This window comes from Sorex araneus, chromosome 1 (assembly GCF_027595985.1).
Source record: "Sorex araneus isolate mSorAra2 chromosome 1, mSorAra2.pri, whole genome shotgun sequence".
Classification (NCBI taxonomy): Eukaryota; Metazoa; Chordata; class Mammalia; order Eulipotyphla; family Soricidae; genus Sorex; species Sorex araneus.
Genome location: NC_073302.1, coordinates 25,327,452 through 25,349,158, shown reverse-complemented (window position 1 = coordinate 25,349,158; position 21,707 = coordinate 25,327,452). Strand labels below are relative to the sequence as shown.

The following is a 21,707-nucleotide window of genomic DNA, read 5'->3' as shown; positions in this document are numbered from 1 at the left end:
GGTAAAGACATGGCGGGGGGTGGCGGGGAATATTTAGTTCCTTCTTTAGAAACAAAAGTCTAAAATTAGAGACACCATTAGTTCTGTGCAGTATATCTTCAATGCATGATTCAGAAAATAATTGGAACTGGTTTGCACTTACCAAGGATAGAAACTTGTGCAAATATATTTCCGGTATACCGCAATGCCCGTAGCAGCAATTCCAACCATCAGATCTAAGCCGTGCAGATCCTACAGAGAGGAAGCGCCCAGAGTCACGGAGTGCTACGGGCATGTTTGTGGTCTCCCCTACGGGCATGTCTGTGGTCTCCCCTAACTAAGGCACCCACACTGGTTCATAAAGAGCAGCTCGCACCAGCTTCAAAGGGAAAATGTTACCGAAAGCAGGCAAAGGGCGAACTAAGTACTCAGCACCAAACTCCTCCAAGGCGAATGCACGTGGCCCAACAATGCCTTGTGACGCCACTCAGGTTAGGGGTCACCATGCGCGTCCACTCCATCCACAGGGAGAGTGAAAGAGCCATACTCCAGTTTACACCCCCAACGATCAGGACGAGATGCCATATTCAAACTGGAAGGGAACTCGCCTCTGCACAGCTTTTTTTTTTTTCTCCCTCACTAGCCTGACACTTCCATTTACTCATCAAGGACATATTAAGTACTTAAGCGTGCACACACAATATGTTAAATACAAATATTTTTTGATGAAATGATTATGAATGCTCATTATTTACACAATCTTATAGAATAGAATATTTGATCAGTTCACTTCTCAGTCACTGATTTTATAAGACACAAGAAGAATCTGTTGATAGTAAGAGTTGCTTGGGTGTTTTTTTTTTCCCCCCCGAATTTTTTATTAGTGAATCACTGTGAGGATACAGTTACAGATTTACATATTTTCGTGCTTGTGTTTCGGTCATACAATGCTCGAGAACTCATCCCTCCACCAGTGCCCATTCTCCACTACCGATGATCCCAGTATCCCCTCCCACCCCCCAACCCATTTGTTTCAGTTCTCGTCACGGGAAAAGGCAACGACTATTAGGATGAAGTATAAAACTGCCGGCTCTGCATCCAAGGATTAAATGAAAACTGCTCAGGATCCAATACACTCAGCACGCGCTGAGAGCCTAGGTGGCAGTTAGCATCGTAAACTGCGAAGAGGCAGAGGAAAGACAGAGCAGTTATAAGCTGCTGTAAATCCAGCTGGGAACAGGTGAATATAAATAAATCAAAATTTTTAATTAAAACAGTTCCCTCCCTTGAGTCATCCAGAACTCCTATCCACCCAATCAGATACTCCTAATCACGAAGATGAGGCAGGGGCTGACTGGCTGACTCAGTTACCTGAGTGTGAACCTGAGATTTGCCCCTTAATTAGCTGTGTTATTTTCAGGCTGCTGAACCTTTTCGGGCAATGGGGATTCTAGAAGTTACCGCCACAGATTCTGATCGTGTTGCAATAAAAAGAATGTGAAGCAGGGCTTGGTATGCAGTATAGGATTCATTCCCTACCGCCTCTCAAATGACGGTGGGTAAAATCACTTTCCGAACAACGGAGGACAACAGGGGGTGTTAGGGGGAACGGCCAGAGGGGACAATGCCGACAGAAAGGAGAGCCCAGAGCACCCACTCTGGGAAATCGCGTGCTTTGAAGCCAACCCAGATTTGCATGGCGAGAACCAGGGTGGTATTTAAACATGACCCCTGTGATCCCAGAGGGAAGTAAGTATTAAGCAGGTGGGTCAGAGCTATGTACTATCATGTTATTAAGAGCTAGAGAGGTTTGGGTTGATGTCCTGTGGCCAGAGGTAACCCAATTCCCTCCAGAACCTTGAGGGTGTCAGGCAGGCTGCTAAATTATCCGACCTCAGGACCCCCGGGGGGGCAGAAGGACTTATTTTGCTAAGGCCCCAGGGGAGTAGAAAGAGCAGAGATCAACTTGGGCAGATAGATATCAAGTCCCCTTCACCACTGATGAACTTTCTCACCGCAACAGACGAAATTCTAGCTGCAAACAGATCCTGAAGCTGATCTGCTAGAGTATCTTTCCCCTCCTGACTGCCTGTCATAACTTGCTCACGGTTCAGTTTAAGGTAATACAGGGAGACGAGATAAAAATGTTTCTGTAGATTGCAAAAATATAGACGTGCAGTGTAGTGACAGGGGATGACAACTGACTTTATACCGGCTGCTGTCATCTTCACACGGGGCCTTGTGGTCTCCCATGAAAGCGTTTGGAACAACGGGGAGTGCATGAGCTGACCGTCAACCCAACTGTCTTTGCTTCCGGTTGGGTGCGGGCCAGCTGCGGGCAGAAAATGTTCATGTATCACCCCTGAGAGGTCAGAGGCCAGTCTCACAGGTTGGGGTCATGCCCTGCAGCCATACTTCTGTATGATGTGACCTTTGCCAAACTTCTGAATCACCAATTTGTCTATCTGTACAATGGGGATGTAATCATTAAAAAACAAACAACAACAACAACAAAAAACAACACAGCACTACTCCAGGGAATAAGTTAAAATAACAAAAGCCACTGCACTTGGCACACAGAAGTTTCTGGGAACATGTCAAATATTAGTCTGCTTCATTTTTAAAGTTACAGCCCATTTAAACTATTTACAGCTTGCTCCCACTACCTGACAATAAAACGCACCTCTACTTGGTATGATTTGGTGGGCTAGTTCTGGAGGGTCTGGGAAGACTGAATAATTTTTACTTATTGCCATAGAAATTCATGGTGTTAGTGTTCTACTTTTAGGTATCAGGGGAAATCTTTACTGATTCTCACAAGCATACCATCATACTTATCTAATCACACTGAATATCCAGTTCTAATTTGAGCAGCACGGAGATTAAGCGGAAGAAACTTTGGCTTATTAAAGCAACACTTTTTTTAAAAAGGCCTACATTGCCTCCTGAACCACAGCATGAGAAGCTCTTACAAAATTACTTGGTTTTGGTGCACTCACCTCCATTCTGGAGCTGACTGCACCCCACCTCTGGGAGCATGATCTTCCCTTGTCCTTTGGCCTTTTGTCTGTCTGTCTGTCTGTCTGTCTCTCTCTTTCTCTCTCCGCCCCCTTCCCTCCTTCTGCCCCCTCCCTCCTCTCACTCTTCCTCTTTATCCCTCCCTCTTTCTCTCTCTCTCTCTCCTATCCCACATTCTCCTGAGAATTAGTATCCTCTCTCAAGAAAACGTCTGTTTCCCTAAAAAAAAAAAAAACTTCATTTTTTCACTTGTTTCTAATCCCCCTGGAGTCCCCTTCCCCCCACCCCGCCCCCCAAGCCTAGATTACCAATTCAAATGGATGAGCTGCAACCAGGTAACCAGTGAAAGGAGTCTAACTCCCTAAGCCTTGCAAGAACCAGGGGGAAGACACAGGGGTGCGGGTCTGATCAGGCTGGAAAAGACGCAGCTTCGCCCAAGAGGTTTTCAGACCTTGTGAGGTCAAGGTCGCCACGCGGAAGGCCCGGGGGCCAGGATACGTACCCGGCCTCCGTGCAGCTCCACGCCGTAGAAGTCGAGGGTCCGTGCGATGTTGATGTAGCACGACTCGGCTTCCGACTGCTTGAGTCCGCTGCGGGGCAGAGAAGAGGCCGTGCTCACCCACGGGCCGGGGTCGGCTGCCCTAACTTTCTAAATCAATGAAAATCTCGCAGCACTCCTCTAAGGCGGAGGAGAGCTGCCTCTGGTTCTTCCTCTCGGCCTACCTACCCCTCGAATTCGGCTACACCCTGCGCACCGAGTTCAGACTCGTTTCTTCAAGAACTACCACCCTCAGCCGACTCGACACTCGGCCCCCAGAGACTGTCATCTTTCAGAATTCCCGCCTGGCTTAGTCCGCGTTGCTTAATTCCGAGGTGCTCTTTGGCCTCTCTGCCTTTATCCGCCCGCGCGGCGGCTGCCTCCGGCTCCTCCCCAATGTCACTGTCCTATTTTAGGATGCTGGCTTCGGCCTGGGCAACCAATCTGGGAGAGCGGTTCGGCGGTGCCCTTTGAGATGGGACACTGGTTGCTTGGCCTTTGTTTTTATGGCCTTCCCAAGAATGTGAGGCCCCTTGAGAAATGGCCTTCTCGGCTGGGGGGGGCAGGGGCGAGGGGGGGTGCCTTATTTGACCTGGGACGAACACAGCTGCCACTGCAGTTTGGAGCAGCACGGGTTAGGGGAGCAGAGGCCAGTGTCGGTTTGCCGAGCCAAGCTGAGTCCCGGCCCACCCCGCTTCTTCACGCAGAGCCGTCTCTGAGCCCCCTGGAGGCAGCCTGCCGGCACGGGTACCTAACTCACCAGCACCTAATGCAGCGGCCGGCTTTGCCACGTGTGGGACCACTGCTCAGACGCCTCCCTAGCAGAGCCTGTCTGTGGGCAGTCAGAGCTGACGTGGGAATGATGTTCGGGAAAGAAATGATTTCCACGGAGAACTCGGCAAATCACCCTGAGATCCACTGGCTGGATCTCACAGAAACGCTAGGTGTGTCGGATATTTATCTGCGATACCCAAGCGGCTCCAAGACTCATGAAACCCTCAACATCTTGAGGGGTCCTGGACAAAAGGAAGAAGAGACAACACCCAATGGGACAAGACACACACACACACACACACACACACACACACACACACCCCCCTTCCTCTCACCTATGCTGTTCATGGAGCAGTTCCACCTTCTTTAAGAAGTCATCATTCTGATCTGGTATAAACTGACTCTCGGCAAGATAGCCCGGGAGATGGATGGAAGAATTATAATCTCCAAAATGACCTGCGGAGACAGAGGGAGAGAAGGGAAGCCTCTTCCATGGTCTGCATTCACAAACACCTCTCGCGTCACGACGAGCAACAGACAATGGAAACACACAGAGAAGTTCGGCCACCACATGAACTTGAGCTGGCCACCAGCTCTAAGTCCGTGTTTATGACTTGACTCCCCCTCCCCGCCATGACAAATGAAGTGCTCGGGCTGGGTGCTCACTCGCCTCAGACCACCTGAGGAGGAGATGCGGGTGCTACTGAAATCTGGGACTAGACCCGCCGTCAGCTCAGGAGTTCTCACTCCGACTCCTGGAGAACAAGCTGAGCCTACGCTAGGAGCAACCCCAAGGTTTTCTGGGCCTGCTGCTGGAGTACTGAACCAAACCGAGCATTGGCCTTATAGCGCAGGCAGCTCTGGGGACCACCCAAGGGGATGACATCACTGGGTCAGTCCGCTCTGAACTATGGGGGAGCGGAGGGTGGTCTGACCACTGTGTCCTCATTTGCTAAAGAGCCTAAGAGGGTTAGAGCAATAGCACAGCGGGTAGGGCCTTTGCCTTGCATGCGGCCGACCCGGGTTCGATTCCCAGCGTCCTATATGGTCCCCTGAGCACCGCCAGGAGTAATTCCTGAGTGATTACTCAGTGATTACTCAGTAATTCAAATCCATGCCACATACGGTGTGATCAGCATTCCTGAGTGAGCGTGCCCCAGCCTGCAAGTGTCCAGTGGCGACGGCAGACCTCACTGGCTGGGTTCTAGTCTGTGGAGACCCAGAGTATGACCCTGGATTTGGCTTGTGGGGCCTAGACACACCTGCTTCCCTTTATCTAAGGCTCAGTGTCTGTCTACACACACAGAACAAGCGATAGCACAACAGTGGGTAGGGCGTTTGCCTTGCATGCGGCTGACCGTGGTTCGATTCCCAAATCCCCTATGGTCCCCCGAGCACCACCAGGAGTAATTCCTGAGTGCAGAGCCAGAGCCAGGAGGAACCCTTGTGCATTGCTGGGTGTGACCCAAAAAGCTAAAAAAAAAAAAAAAAAGAACAAGAGTGAGGACAGCAGCTTATAGCTCCAGTGAGCAATGAACCTACTGTCCCCATTTTCTGAACTAACAAACGTACTGCATCTGTTTCTTTAAAGTACTGACTTACTGACAGTGGGGGCCACAGAGAGAGTACAGCAAGCAAGGCACTTGCCCTGCACACACCTGACCTGGGTTCGATTCCCAGCACCCAGCCAGAAGTGATCCCTGATCTCCAGAGTCAGGAGTGAGCCTGCTGCACTGCCGGGGGGGGGGGCGGGGGGGGGGGGCAAAAACAGAACAACAACAAAAATAAATTAACTCTGGTCTTCTAAAAAATCCTTATGATTTCTTCCTTCCTGCAACTGAGCAACTGAGCATTCATCTCAGGAAGCTCCTGAATGCCCGAGTCTCCCCAGCACAGGTTTGCAAATCGAAAGACTTCTTTGCCGTCAAGGAAGGAGGTGGGTTGGTGAAAACGCATCGCTAATATTCCTCACGAGGTTAAAAAGTCAGGTGCCAGGGCTTACCCTGCTTTACACCGACGTGGCTGTGCTCACGCACAAACTGATTGGTTACGAAGGATCCTTCCCCTCCTTGCCCTGGTTGGGGTGTCAGGTGGGTCAGGCCTGAGCAAAAGCAGAGGGGAGGGAACTTGCTTTGTAGGCGGCTGACCCGGGTTCAAACCTGGGCACCCCATATGGTCCCCCGGCCCTTGCCTGGAGTAAGCCCCGAGTACTGATGGTCGTGGCCAAAATAAACAAGCAAAATAAAATCAAGTGGGTCAGACTCACTTTAAGGGTCGAGCACCCAGGCGGGACACACTGGAGCTGCACAGGGATGGGCATGCTCGCAATGAGCAGTTGAGGAGGCCCCTGGAGGGTCTGATTTTGGAAGGGCCGAGAATAAAAGGCCGAGCAAGCTATGTGTGCAGTCTCGGTGGAGGGCAGACAGCCAGAAGTAGCTAAGCCATGGGCCGAGTTATCACGGCTGTGCAAAGCAAGCCCCCGTGCTGCTTAGAGACAGGTGAGCGTGCACGTGGGTGTCTAATGATACTTTTTAGAACAGAATAATTGAGGTAACATGCACACGGGGCCCCCGCAAGAAAAGCTTGAGGAAACTTCAGAAGCATTCTGTCTAAACTTACACTCAGGAAAGAAACTACGTTTAGAGAGCAGGGACTCACTCACCTCTACCCCAGAGTCATTTCTCAGAGTCGAGACTGATCCCAGATAACCCCTGCTAGCACCTGGCCTCTAGGCCACTACTAGCCTTTTGCTAAGAATAGTTGTCATGTCCCCAGGAGGACAAATGACTTCCTGAGTCACAAGGTGGAATCTTATTAAATTTAAAATCAACTGAGCAATAGTGTTACAGCAGGTAGGGCATTTGCGCTGCATATGGCCTATCCAGGTTTGATTCCCGGCATGCCGTAGGGGCCCCTGAGCACACCAGGAGTGATTCCTGAGCACTGAGCCAGGAGTAAGCCCTAAGCACCACCCGGTGTGGTTCCCAAACAAACAAATCCATTGACTGGTTTCACTCAGGAGCGACTTTTGGCCTTGGCCACCTGCTGAATTGCTGAATTAACCAACAGTTCCAAACCCTGTAACTTTCTCCTAAAGTGATCAGCAAGGATATTTCTTTAGTCAAGTCATTGGCAAGCGTTTGATCTTAACATCTGTGCTTTCCCGCTGAAATAATATTTTGCTGGTGGGCTATGCTGCCCGTGGTCCTCCTCCTACACTCACATCTGAGAGCCCAGGGAGGTTTCAATGATTTCACACATCAGCCCGGGACTCGTGAGAATCCCGAGACAGGCAGTGCCTCCAGTCCCCATGGAACAAATAAGGGAACTGAGCCTCAACCGGAGTTACAGCAGGTAGTGGGTCAACTGGAGCCCAGGCTCACCACAGTCCACACCCTGGCGATCACCACCTGTTCGCAGGTGAGCTGCACATGCAAACGAGAACTAGAGCAGAGAAAGGAAAGGACTCGCTTAGATGCGAAACACCTTGTCCTTAAGCTTCATGCTCTCTCCCAACTAACACTTCCTACTCTGCGGGAGTGTCTGTATTCGGTGCACGGAAAGGCCAGTGCTTGTGGTGCGAGAGCCTTTCACACACTTCTTCCAACTTCAGCCCAATCTAGGAGGCTCCTGTCATCTCCAGGCACTGCTGTCCTTCTCCTGAAAACGGGGAAGGGTATCTTTTGTGCTCACCCACCGTTTTGCAAGCAAGTCCCCTCGGGGAGAGAGACTCTCTGTGTATCCCAGGGCTGGTTGCAGAAGCCGCACGTGGCAGGGGCTCAACAGACACCATGGAACAAACGTATTTCCAGAAGCTACATACATTCTCTGGGCCTCGTAGGCCCTTGAAGGGCCATCAGCAACTTAACCACCATGAAGTCTTTGCCGGCACTCTTCACTACAAATCACCTTCCTTTTGACTTAGTGAGAAATGTGCTTTTGGCTTACTAGTAATCAGTAGAATTTATTGTCACACATAAGTCACCTCTCTTAGGCCAGTTTATTTCTGTTTGTTGGGGGTGGGCATGCCCAAAGTTGCTTATGGCTTACTCCTGGCTCTGTGCTCAGGGATCACTCCTGGCAAGCGCAGGGGAATCACACGTTGGTACCAGGGATTGAATACAGGTTGGTTATGTTTAAGTAAGTGCCCCACCTGCTGCATCCAGCTTCTTGGGACAGTTTGGAAAACTGTATCGGATAAATTTAGATTCAGCAACTTCATACACAAGAATATAGAAGTGGGGGAGGGGCAGGGAACGGGAGAACCTATATTTACTATAGCTGGAGGAATGAAACCTTTATAGTTAAAACTCCCTGTCTGAATCCATAATTTTAATGCAGGTCACATGAATCACAACCACTGTTTTGCATATTTGTAGACAAAAAGAACTTCCATTATTCCCAAACTATTGCTACTTTAACAGAGGGGGGGGCTGACTTCTGAAGCTTAAGATTTTCAAATTTGGTTCTTAAATTTTACTCTACAACAGGCTTACTGTTTACCATGGGAAGCTCTGTTGATAGCTTGCTTCTGGCGAGACATAAGAATAAGATAACTGGGGCTGGAGCGATAGCACAGCAGGTAGGGTGTTTGCCTTACACGCAGCTGGCCTGAGTTCGATTCCCAGCATCCTATACGGTCCCCCTGAGCATTACCAGGAGCAATTCCTGAGTGCAGAGCTAGAAGGAACCCAAAAGAAAAAAAGGAAAAATAGAATAGCCTAAGTCCAACAAGGAGCTGAGTATGCCAGGTGGCATTCTGACCGCTCCACTCATGGGAACTTGTTTCCTCTTTCCTCTAGTCCAGTGACAAGGGCACTCTTTATCCCCAGTGGACAGACGGAGAAGCTCGGGCCTAGCAACACTCAAAGGCACGTGGGGTGGAAAAAGCCAAACCCAGGAGACGTGGCCCCCGTTAGCTCCAGAGCCGCAGCCCAATGGTCAGATTTCCAGTCACGGAGACAGAACAGCTTCATCGCCATTACTTAAGCCACGCAGCCATATCGCCGGTCCTCACCATCACCCTCCTCACCTCTTTTTTTTTTTGCTTTTTGGGTCACACCCGGTGATGCACAGGGGTTACTCCTGGCTCATGCACTCAGGAATCACCCCTGGTGTGCTCAGGGGACCATATGGGATGCTGGGAATCGAACCCGGGTCGGCCGCATGCAAGGCAAACGCCCTACCCGTGTGCTATCGCTCCAGCCCCCCTCACCTCTCTTCTGTGGGGGGGGAGGGGAAACTGAGGTGAGAACAACTGAGGTGAGATCACACCAGGAGGCATCTTCTGGGAGGGGGGGCGCGAGCCCGGAGAAGCCCGAGTTTGGACGGCACCTGCGGGCCCTCACGGCTCTGCCCTTCCTGCGGCGCCCACTCCCCAAGCCCGCAGCTCCCCCCGCACACGGGGCTCTGCTCCGTGAGACTCAGAGGTGGCGCGGTTTCCCAGCAGGCTGGGGGCACGGCCACCTCTGCTCTAGGCGGACAGGGGGCACTTCCCCAGCACCCAGGGGCCCACGGCGGTTGCTGCCTCTGGAGTTTTCCATGTGAGAGCAGCTCTGGGCTCTGTGGGGAGACTGACCCGGGGCGTGTTGTGTGCGGAGTATTACGATGCTCTCCTCCACTCCCAGGCCAAGCGGGAGGCTGGGGGAGCTCCAGTGCCAGCCACCTTGCTGGGGATGGGGGGGGGAACAAGGAGGCCCACTCAGGAATCTCTGGCAACTCCCCCTTGCTCCGTGGTACCTCCAGAGAGCAGAGCAGGGAAGGGAAGCAATGAAGCCAACCCCCTCCTGCAGCCCTGACCGTCTCATTGACCTCAGCTGCCCGCTAAGCAGTCAGGTCAAAGAGCCGAACTCAGCCGGTCACTGAACTCAGTCAGTTTAGAAAGAGAGGCCCGACGGCTGAGTGAGGGCTCAGAGGACAACAACAGGGCCTGCGTCAGTCCCGAGGGACCAGGTTGCTCTGCGGGAATTCTGGGCTGATGCACTGCATGGGTGCCACCCGGCAAACCCAGTGCAAGGTGGTACTGAGCCGTCCATCTGGCCGGGCACCTTTCCACTGCGCAAAGCCACCACCTACCAAGTGCCCGCTGTGGAATATGAACAAGGTCAAGTGTACGGATGGACCGGGTGAAGTTCTACTCCCGCTTGAACAAGTGCTAAAGTTTGGATTCTCTACCCATTGTGGCAATATGGACGCTAACAACCGCATAGGGCTGGGCTGTGCCACTTAAAGGTGACTCCTTGTCCGTGTTAAGATATGCTAATATGAGACCGACACCCAAGGATGGTAGAGACAAGGGCCAGGAGGATTGCTCCACGGTTGGAAGCCTGCCTCAGGAGCTGGGGGAGAAGGCAGTTGGGATGGAGAAGGGATCACTAAGTCAATGATGGCTGGAGGGATCGCTCGAGATGGGAGATGTGAGCTGAAAGTAGATCAAGGACCAAACACAATGGCCTCTCGGTATCTGTATGGCAAACCATGATGCCCAAAAGTAGAGCGAGAGTAAGAAGGAAGGTGCCTGCCGCAGAGGCAGGGAGTGGGACAGGGTGGGGGCGGCGGGAGGGATACCGGGGACACTGCTGGTGGAAAAGGTACACTGGTGGAGGGATGGGTGTTCAATCTCTGTATCACTGGAACTCAGTCACGAAGGCTTTGCAGTTGTATCTCACGGGGATTCAATTTAAAAAAAGGTGGGGGGAAGATGTATGTATAAAATCTGGACTGCTCTTCAAGCCTTAGTATGAAAAAGAAAGAGAAAGGGGCCGGAGCGATAGCACAGCGGGTAGGGCGTTCGCCTTGCACACGGCCGACCCGGGTTCGATCCCCGGCATCCCATATGGTCCCCCAAGCACCGCCAGGAGTAATTCCTGAGTGCAAAGCCAGGAGTAACCCCTGAGCATCGCTGGGTGTGACCCAAAAAGAAAAAAAAAAAAAGAAAGAGAAAAATGAAAGAGCTGGAGAGAGAGTGTGCAGGGGTGAAGGGACGTGCCTTGCCTCCCACTGACCCTGGTTCAAATCCCACACAGGGCTCCCCGAGTGTCCCGGCCGGCGAGCCAGGAAGAGCTTCCGAGCATCACTGCACGTGGGCCCAAACTCACCCAACAAAGAAGCACAATAACTTTCATGCTTTTGACATTGATTCCATATTAAAATGACACTTTATACCCTCCAAGTTAAATAAAATACAGCAAGCCTAATCATAGCTGTTCTATTTACTTTTTAACACGGCAGAGAGAAGACTTTAAATTACAACCTACTGCCTCACTTTGTATTCCCACTGGAAAGTTACACTGCGGACCACGACATCGGCCGGGAGGTCTAAATGCCTACGGTGCCAGCATGTCTCAGAACGGCACTGCGTCAGTGGCCGGGAGACTTCTGGCAGACTCCTTATCCTGACCAGGTAACAGTTTCCACGGCGGGGAGAGGTGACTGGTAGAAATGTTTGTTCCGGGGCTGGAGCGAAAGCACAGCAAGTAGGGCGTTTGTTGCCTTGCACATGGCTGACCTGGGTTTGATTCCCAGCATCCCTTATGGTCCCTCAAGCACGGCCAGGAGTCATTCCTGAGTGCAGAGCCAGGAGTAACCCCTGGGCATTGCCCGGTGTGACCCAACAAAAGGAAAAAAAAATTAAAGAAATATGTGTTCTACTGGGGTTCGTCATGGAGATGAAAGTCCAATCCTTCAGAGTGAAAGCCCTCTGAGAAGTATCATGTGAGACGGGGGTCCTCTATGTACGGGCTCCCCTGGGCGAAAACCCCAGAACCGCCCTCCTTGCCCTGAACCACCTGAGTGGCGGGAGAGTGAAGGCAAGGTGACGGGACATTCTGCAGACAAGCGGAGAGGGGCTTTGCCAAGAGACTTCCTGTGGAAGGGAAGGCGAGAGGTGAGGAGGAGAGGCAGGCGACAGGCGCACACACGGGTCTGAACCACCTGTCCACACGCACAAGGCTCCCTTCGTCACTTACACTGCACTTCGTAGGAGGCTAGAACCACCGCGCTGTTGAGAGGGCAGGTCAACCTATCGGGAGAAACACAGGTTAGAAAAGCAGAAGAACTGGCAACCCTCCGTCACACCCACGGATCAGGGAAATGGGTGTCTTTTTACTTCCTGGCTGAAACATCCTGAATTTAAAAATACTCTGACAGGGGCCGGAGCGATAGCACAGCGGGTCGGGCGTTTGCCTTGCACGTGGCCGACCCGGGTTCGATCCCTGGCATCCCATATGGTCCCCCAAGCACTGCCAGGAGTAATTCCTGAGTGCAAAGCCAGGAGTAACCCCTGAGCATCGCTGGGCATGACCCAAAAAAAGAAAAAAAAAAAAAAAAAAAAAAAAAAACTCTGACAGTCCCCAGCTCAATGAGTCAAGATAAACGTAACGCAAAGACTTCTTCCGCCCCCCCCAAAGTGTGACCATTTTAAAAATTTTAGTTCATGGGCATTATGGGGCCAGAAGCAATAGCCCAGCAGGTAAGGCGACTGCACTGAATGTGCCCCACCCACAGTCAATCCCCGGCAGCCCTAAGGGCCCCTGCAGCCCACCAGGAGTGAGCCCGGAGCACCACCGGTGTGGGCCCCAAAACCAAAATTAAAAAATTATAGGCAAATATACCATCTAGGCACAAATACCAGAAAGCTAAAAGGCCTCGTGCTGGCCAGTGTTTTGGCTGGTCAAGCACAGCCGGGTTTACGGCTCTAAGACCAAGGGCCCGGTCAGGGAACCGCCAATCCTTACGTTTCTCTCTGGCAAAGACATGAGACTTTTCATCTCTCAATAAGCCCCTGACTTCTGCTCATTCTGACTCCTGCTTGCCCACTTTTTGGATGGGGACATTTTAAAAAGCAGCCGGAATCTAAAAACTGCTGCAACCGTCACATTGTTGAATTGAATTAGAACAGCTGGCTGGGGAGAGAGTCGAGTGGGCAGGCGCTTCCTCACACAGCTGGCCCAGGCTCAAGCCCAGGCACCCCACCTGGTCCCCCAAAGCAGGAGGATTCCTGAGTGCAGCGCCAGGAGCAAGCCCGGAGGCCCTGCTGGGTAGGACCCCAAAACCCAGGGGGAGGGAAATGAATTAAGATTCCTGACTGTGTTTCCTAGTCTGAGGTCTCCAACTGATAGGGCATCTCTCAAATTTCTGCCCGCTCCCATCTCCCCCTTCCCCCCACACACCAAAAACCCGTGGATGCGAGCTGGCCCTGGCGCTCCCGCCCTCTCCGGCCTGCTGTCCTCCCAAAGCCCCGTCGCTTCCCTTTCTCCAGCCAACTCTGGACCCCAGGGCCTGCCTGCGGGCTTGGCCGGCCGACCCGGAGCAAGGCTCCCTGCCCGGGGGAGCGGGTGACGCTGACGGCAAAGGGGGGAGAGGCTTGCAGGGTGGGACAGCGGCAGCTGGAACAGTCCTGTCAGCAATCCCGTGGGAAGTGGAGAAACGGCAGTTTCCATGGCAGCCCGTGAAGTTCCCCCAAACGTGACTCAGTCTCACCTCTGACTCATGTGGCTGGCCGCCTGGGGGCTCCCTTTCCTGGCCACGGGGCCCTGGGCTGGTCCTGACGCAGGACTCTTTCCCATCAGGGACGCCCCAGCCCCACCCCCACCCCGCCCCGCCCCGCCCCCAACAAGTTCCTTCTAGATCTGTTCTCCACCTTGAGCGCTGCATTGATCTGTTCCTCGGGAGACCGACGGAAGAGCACTGTCAGCCCTGCTCTCTGCTGTCAAACTGACCCGTCAGTTAAATGTCAGGCAGAGTCCTGGCAGGATGCGGTGCAAGAGAACAGGGCTGAGCGAACTTCAGGGAGACGGAGAGGGTTCCGCCTGGAGGGCAATGCCACAGTCCCACAGTCCCATAAATAAAAGAAAGAAAAAGAGAAAGGGAGAGAAAGAGACAGAGAAAGAGAGAAAAAGAGAAGGAAGGAAGGAAGGAAGGGAGGAAGGGAGGGAGGGAGGGAGGGAGGGAGGAAGGAAGGAAGGGAGGAAGGGAGGGAGGGAGGGAGGGAGGGAGGGAGGGAGGAAGGAAGGAAGGAAGGAAGGAAGGAAGGAAGGAAGGAAGGAAGGAAGGATGAAGGAAGGAAGGAAGGAAGGAAGGAAGGAAGGAAGGAAGGAAGGAAGGAAGGAAGGATGGATGAAGGAAGGAGGGAGGGAAGGAAGGAAGGAAGGAAGGAAGGAAGGAAGGAAGGAAGGAAGGAAGGAAGGAAGGAAGGAAGGAAGGAAGGAAGGAAGGAAGGAGCACTCGGGTGAAGGCACCTATCTTGGCACGCAGCCGGTTTCGGTCCCTGACACTGCACATGGTCTCCCGAGCACTTCCAGGAGTGGCCCCTGAGCACAGAGCCAGAGGAAGCCCTGAGCACCGGTGGGAATGGCCCCCCCAAAACCCACAGATTACGTGCCAGTGCCTCTTGGCGAAGGGCCAGGGCTGTACGGGTCAGAATGAAGCAACTCTTGGAAATCCCCTTCCTCCCCGCTTCTCCAGACACATGCCCCTTGTGGGACTTATTTTTTGGTTTTGGGGTCCATGTCCACCAGTGCTCAAAGAAGGGTGAGAGGAAGTAGGGGGGTCTTCCTCCTGCTGACGGCTGCATTCTCCACCCAAAACCAAGAAAAACGAAGCCTGTGGAGGATGACGGCGGCCTAGCTCTGGGATCCCTCTGGGTTGCCTCGGAGCTACTCAGAGACGGTCCCCGTATGCACCAAGTGCTGAATCACAGGCGGACACTCACACCTCTGAGCAAAACGTTTCTCGAGGGGGGGGTGGAATGAATCACTCCTGGGTACCCCGAAAGTGACCTCAAATTCTGCCTGATGTCTTCCTACGTGAGGCTTCTGTTCATTCAAGGCCCTTCCTTCCCTCTCATGGAAAGGTCTCAGGTCTTTACCAGAAAGAGAGCTTTTGAAATTAAAATGAAAATGACCTAGAATTAGTCTTCCGCTCCTGAGCCCCCGAGCCCAGACGCCCAAAGCGTCACGGCACATGGAACGCTGCTCTCCCGACCCCGTCTGGGTTTATGTTTGATGGGACTCCCGGAAACATACGGCTACCCCCCACCCCCCACCCCCCGCACAGACCCTGCAGCTGTGCTTGTCTGTCAATGGACAGGAAAAGAAGAATGAAAATGTTTCATTACCTTCCTTCACAAATATCCATCTTCAGTTGTAAGAAATACAAATGCCTAGGGAACAATTGCTTTCGTTAATTCAGAACGTTCAAATCGAAAGAAGCAAAAACAGTATTTTTGATGACTCAAAGACAAGACCTGCACAGTTTAAAGACAAAAAAAAAATCCATAAAAGCACTTTTTTTGTTTCCCCTTCCCATTTTCCAGGTCTCAAGTATCAGGCATGGTTTTGCACAAAGCACAGTGGCCCCTCCGATCACAGTGGCTCCCGGGCTGCCTTATTAAGCCTTGACTGATGGGGATGGTTTCCAGGCAGCCTCGTGTGCCCACACAGGGCTGGGGTGGCGGCGTGTGCCGGAGCCCCTCTGCCCGCCCCAGCTGGGGCCTTCCCCGTCATGCTCGGGTGCATCTGCGGCACCAGGAGCCCCGGGCCCCCAGCCCCGGCACCCCCGCGCGCTGACAGGCCGCTGTTCTGAACACGGCATCCACACACCCACATTCCCTCTGCGGGAAGCTGCGAGGGGGGAGGCGGGACTGTGGCGCTTCCTCCAGGGCTGGGCTGCAGACACCCGGCTGGGTTTTCTGTTTTGTTTTGTTTTGTTTCCCTCCCTCTGTCCCAGGAGCTGCGGGGCACCTGAGCAAAAGTCTAAAAACATCAGTCAACTCTAAGCCACCGACCGGGACCTCCGTCCCTGAGCTCCCAGCAATGCACCTTCAAACCCTGGGCTCGGCCTTGGGGACAGAGCTTAGCGAGCCACTGCAGGCCCTGGCCTTGTGTGGGGTGTGGCCCCGGGCGGGTTATATTTAGGGAGGCGGCCTCCATGTGACACTTGGCGGCTAGCTCCCGCTCCTTTTTAAAACCCGGATTCAAGTGGGATAGACATTCCAACGTCTGGCCAAGATGATAAAAGGGAAACTTCTTGAAATATAATACACACAGAGCAGAAGTGTTCTGGGGCAGAGGAGAGAGAGTTTTGGCCAACTGGAGTGATAGCACAGCGGGGAGGGCGTTTGCCTTGCACGCGGCCCACCCGGGTTCGATTCCCAGCATCCCACATGGTCCCCTGAGCATCGCCAGGAGTTAACCCCTGTGTACTGCCGGGTATGACCCCCCCAAAAAAAAAGCAAAAACAAATAAACAAAGCAGCTTTGAAGGTATAAATGCATTTAAAGGCCAAAAAGTCTGGAGATATGATATCAAATGGCTTTACGGCCTCATGTTTGCAGAGTTCTGGGCTGCTTGGTGCTTCCGAACCAATTGCCTCATTTCAGCCTCTTAATAACAGAGTCAGGACCAGTGTCTGCTTTTAAGCAAAGGAGGTAATTCATGTCCAGAGACGTTATGTGGTATCACTTATACCTTATTTGAACCTTTTATTTTTCACGTCATGAAAAAAAAAATCTAACTAGCCTACAAATTTCTTATGCAACAAACGACTAAAAAGCTTAGAATTGGTTACGAAGTTCTGCTCTTACTGCTTTCACTATGATTATGACCAAGGACCCACGAGGCATCGAACGCCAGCCCGGAGACCAGAGACATGCATTTGCTGATTCACGTCTATTCTGCGCCGGCATCTCTATCTTTCCCACCTTGGAGAACTATAATCGGCCTTTTCGAGCTTGTTTCTATGTTTATCTAAGCTGACATTCAACCAGAATTAAGTGTTCTCTCCCACGATGCTACTGAGAGAAAGAAGAGAAGGGAGAGAATTTCAGATAATCCAATGGGTAAGCTGGGCTTTCCCTGATGAGTCCAGCTAATCAGCAAATCTCCCGAGGGATATAAACGAGAAGCCGGACTGGAGATCGCCGTTCATCAAGTGCTCCTCTGTCAGATCTTCAAGCTTCTGAGTCATCTCCGTGCCATCATACACGAAGAGGTCAGATGGATGCCATGAAACCCAACGCTTAGGAGACCGCCGAGGAATCTGGAGGGAACCTACTTTTGAGCCTGCCCATAAATTAGTCTGTGCACAACGAAATTAGTTTATCAGGCTCAGCGGGCGTGCGGGTTCAAAATAACTGTAGGCCCTGACTTAACAAGAAGATTAATGGAGGTCTTTGGGAAGAGATGGCAGCAGGCGAGTCTCAAAAACACAAGCACTGCTCTTCAAAGAAGCCCCTTGGCTGTCCTCAAGGTCAGCGGGCAAAACAAAAACAAAGCCATAGGCCTAGATCCTTATAAAACAAAACAGGAAACAACAAACATAGCAGGACTACTCTCCTCCTTTGATGCTTGAGTTGACTTTCTTTACCAGGGAACTGACTCTTGGAAAGGCTACAGAACCAGGGCTTAATACGATATTATGTGTCAGGAATACAGGCTTAAGTTAAAAAAACAACAAAAGTTCATCTGAGGGCCATGGACAGGGGCGATCACACTTGTCTTGCACATGGCCCACCCTGGCTGGATCCCTGGCACTGTCGCCTGAGCACCACCAGGACTGTGATCCCTGAGCACAAAACCAGGAGGAAGCACTGCCAGGGGTGGCCCCCAAAAGACAGAACAAAAAAAATTCATGTGAAGTAATGGTGGAATGATTCTGGGTCTAGTATTAAAAAATATCTGGGAGGGTGAGGCGGCTGGAGAGATAGTAAGACAGGTAAGGTGCCTGCCTTCAACGGGGCTGGTCCAGAATCAATACTCGGCACTGCATATGGTCCCCCAGCCCCAGAGGCCATCCCTGAACACAGAGCCAGGGGTAAGCCCTGAGCACCGCTGGGTATCACTGTCACTGTCATCCCATTGCTCATCGACTTGCTCAAGCGGGCACCAGTAACGTCTCCATTGTGAGACTTGTTGTTACTGTTTTTGGCATATCGAATACGCCACAGGGAGCTTGCCAGGCTCTGCCATGTGGGTGAGATACTTTCTGCAGCTTGCCGGGCTCTCCGAGAGGGGTGGAAGAATCAAACCTGGGTTGGCCGTGTACAAGGCAAGTGCCCTACCTGCTGTGCTATTGCTCCAGCCCGCTGGGTGTGACCCAAAAACCAAATACCAAAATAAATAAATAAAGAGGCAGGGGAGGGGAGGGTGAGATCTGGAAGCCCAGCCAAGTGAGACTGCAGAGATTAAGGTGTTTGTCTCGCGTGCAGCCAACCCTACTTCAAGCCCTAGCACCCCATATAGTCCCCGAGCACTGCCAAGAGCGATCCGTGAGCACAGAGATCAGAGTAAGCCCGAAACACCAAAATTTAAAGAACACACAAAAAATTAAGTAGAACAGAAAATCTGAATTAAGAAAGAAAGAAAAGAAAATCTGAATGTTCTTCACTATGCTTTTTTTAAAAAAAAAAAAAAAAAGAATGGCTTTGGTCATTACTCCTGGCTCTGCATTCAGGGATCACTCCCGGGGGGCTCAGGGGATCATACAGGGTGCTGTGGATCAAACCCAGGGTTAGCCACCTGCAAGGGGAGCATCCTGCCTGCTGTACGATTGCTCCAGCCCCAAGCAAAACACATTTTGTACTCAACCCATACATACATACACACACACACACACACACACATATATAAAATGGAACATATATAATACACATATTCTATCATACTTTTACTTTTTATTATATATATTTTTTAACTTTTTCTATTTTGATTTTTTATTGTGGGGTCATACCCAGCAGTGCCCTGGGGGGACTCCAGGCAGGGCTCAGGAGACCGTCTGTGGTTCCAGGGCTCTAACCGAGAGCAGCAGCATGCAAGGCGAGAGCTTCCGCAGTGTCCCTTGATCAGACCTTGGTGCCTGGTAATGGGCCTGGGGAAGCCCTGCAGGGTCCTTTAGAACATATTCTTGGGGGCCGGAGCCAGAGTACAGCAGGTAGAGCATTTGCCTTGCATGCTGCTGACCCGGGTTCAATCCCCAGCATCCCATATGGTCCCCCAAGCACCGCTAGGAGTAATTCCTGAGCATAGAGCCAGGAGTAACCTCAGAGCACTGCTGGGTGTGACCAAAAACAAAAACAAAAACACCACATATTCTCAGGGGGCACATCCCCACTGTGTGCTCACTCCAGGACTGCCCGCTGCGCTGAGTGTGCCTGCACGGCGAATGGTCCAGCACCAAGTGCCCCTGTGAGCCAGCCGAGGGCCCGTGCACAAGCCCTAGGCCAGACATCTCGTCTCACAGACTGATCTCAAACCCAGCCCCAACAGCAAACGGGGCCGAATCCCTGGTGTCTGCGAGAGGAGAAGGAAGGAGCAGGCAGAGGTGGCAAAGGACCATCACACAGACTCCTATTTGGCCTTTTATATTTTTTAAAAAGGTCAACAGGGTCACGTGTTCACCATTTTTTTTTTTTTTTTTGCTTTTTGTGTCACACCCAGCACAGGGGTTACTCTTGGCTCATACACTCAGGAATTACTCCTGGCAGTGCTCGGGGGACCATATGGGATGCTGGGAATCGAACCCGGGTCGGCCGCATGCATGGTAAACGCGCTAGCCACTGTGCTATCGCTCCAGCCCCCACCACCTTTTTTTTCATGGGCAAACAAGCTGGCCCCATGAGACTGAGTCAATGCCTGCCCCTTGGCACCAGCTCCAGGGAGCCCAAAAGAGCAGCAGATCCTCAGAGATGTGCCCTGCTTCCTTCTCAAAGAAAGTGTTTTTCTGCCTTAAGGAAAATGAACTTGGGGCTGGAGCGATAATACAGCAGGTAGGTCGCTTGCCTTGCACGAGGCCAACCCGAGTTTGATTCCCAGCATCCCCAAGCACCGCCAGGAGTAATTCCTGAGTGCACAACCAGGAGTAACCCCTGAGCATCGCTGGGTGTGACCCAAACATGCAAAAAAAAAAAAAGAAAAAAAGAACTTCATATCACTAAAGCGCTAAACAAAAGGGCTTCAGATTGCCGTGGGAGAGGGGAAGGGTCTGCTTAGGCTTCCTGTGCCCCAAGGGACAAACAAGTCCCGGTACAGGCTCGGGCCCTCTCCCTCATCTGGTTCCCAGGCTGCTCTGCGGCTGCTGATTCGCAGAGACAGAAGCTGGGCCAGCTCGCTCTCCCCAGAGCGCCCACAGTCTGAGCCCGGAGACCAGCGGGGGGCTCCTCGTCCCTTCTGCAGAACCCAGACATCGTCACGTCTCAGGATGAACTGAGGGCTGGAGCGACAGTACAGCGGGGAGGGCGTTTGCTTTGCACGCAGCCTACCTGGGTTCGATCCCTGGCATCCCATCCCCCCAACACCACCAGGAGTGATTCCTGAGTGCAGAGCCAGGAGTAACAACCCCTGAGCATCGCTGGGTGTGACCCAAAAAGCAAAAAAAAAAAAAAAAGTCAAGATGAATTGACTTCACAGATCTGTTTTGGCAGAAAATGACTGCTCTTTTCGAGCAAGGGGCTTCAACAAGCAGAGGTAACAGGGGTGGGGGGTGGAGGGGAGGAAGGAAGTGGAGAGGAGCGTGCTGGGAATGACTCCGTTTGGGGAGGTGACAGGAGGAGCCCCTAAGACCGAAAGCTTATTAGCCAACGATAACTTTTTTTTTTTTTTTTGGTTTATTGGGTCACACCTGGTGATGCACAGGGGTTACTCCAGGCTCTGCACTCAGGAATCACCCCTGGTGGCCATATGGGATGCTGGGAATCGAACCCGGGTCTGCCGTGTGCAAGGCAAATGCCCTACCCGCTGTGCTATTGCTCCAGCCCCTAGCCAACGATAACTTCAACCTGCGTGCCTGCGTCCCCCGCCCCACTGCCCCCACCCCCCATTTTCACTCGGATATTAATGATCGGTGCAGTTCTTCTACTCAAGTATAGTTTCTGGCCACAGTGATCAAACAGAAGAGTACATTTTTAGCGACTACTCATTTTTATATACTAAGTTAAAAAAACTTTAAAAAAAAATAAGTATTACCTGGTTTGTTCTTGCTGCAGTTTGTTGGGATCGGGTATAAAAAATCTTACTCGAAAATGCAGAGTACAGGGGAAACCTCCTATAACATTTTTCAAAAACAAATAGAATTTTCCCTTAAAAAAAGGCACACGTATGTAAAACTGCCACTCTCCCCGAGGTGACGCATTTTTCACCAGCCCACCGCCGTTTTCAACAGTAAGAGGACCAACTTCCAGGCAGAGCGCACAGTCAACGGTTCCGCAGTTCCCACATTTACAGGAAAATCATTTTGTACCATTAGCGAAGAAGGTAGCCCTCCCTTTCCGAGGACTAACTTGGGGCTGTGTTCAAACAACGCATTCGGTTTCTGTATTTGGAACCTGAGAAGTCTTTAAACAAGAAGTACTCTCTCTCCCGCCACACACAGATTTCCTACTTTTTGAACATTTGCATGAGTAGCC

General features: G+C 51.9%; 1 protein-coding gene across 4 annotated transcripts in view; it reads right to left on the bottom strand.

The window, feature by feature from the left end:
* Positions 1-21,707, bottom strand: part of PTPN3 (protein tyrosine phosphatase non-receptor type 3) — a 131,085-nt gene that overhangs the window by 55,313 nt on the left and 54,065 nt on the right. For 3 of the 4 annotated variants that reach the window (XM_055146631.1, XM_055146617.1, XM_055146623.1), the window contains exons 5-10: positions 21,268-21,346; positions 15,426-15,470; positions 12,277-12,329; positions 4,645-4,765; positions 3,500-3,587; positions 143-231 (exon numbers count right to left, since the gene is read on the bottom strand). In XM_055146631.1, the coding sequence (XP_055002606.1) occupies positions 143-231; positions 3,500-3,587; positions 4,645-4,765; positions 12,277-12,329; positions 15,426-15,470; positions 21,268-21,346 (475 nt within the window). The remainder of the gene's footprint in view (positions 1-142; positions 232-3,499; positions 3,588-4,644; positions 4,766-12,276; positions 12,330-15,425; positions 15,471-21,267; positions 21,347-21,707) is intronic. The other variant, XM_055146638.1, reaches the window with a different exon arrangement.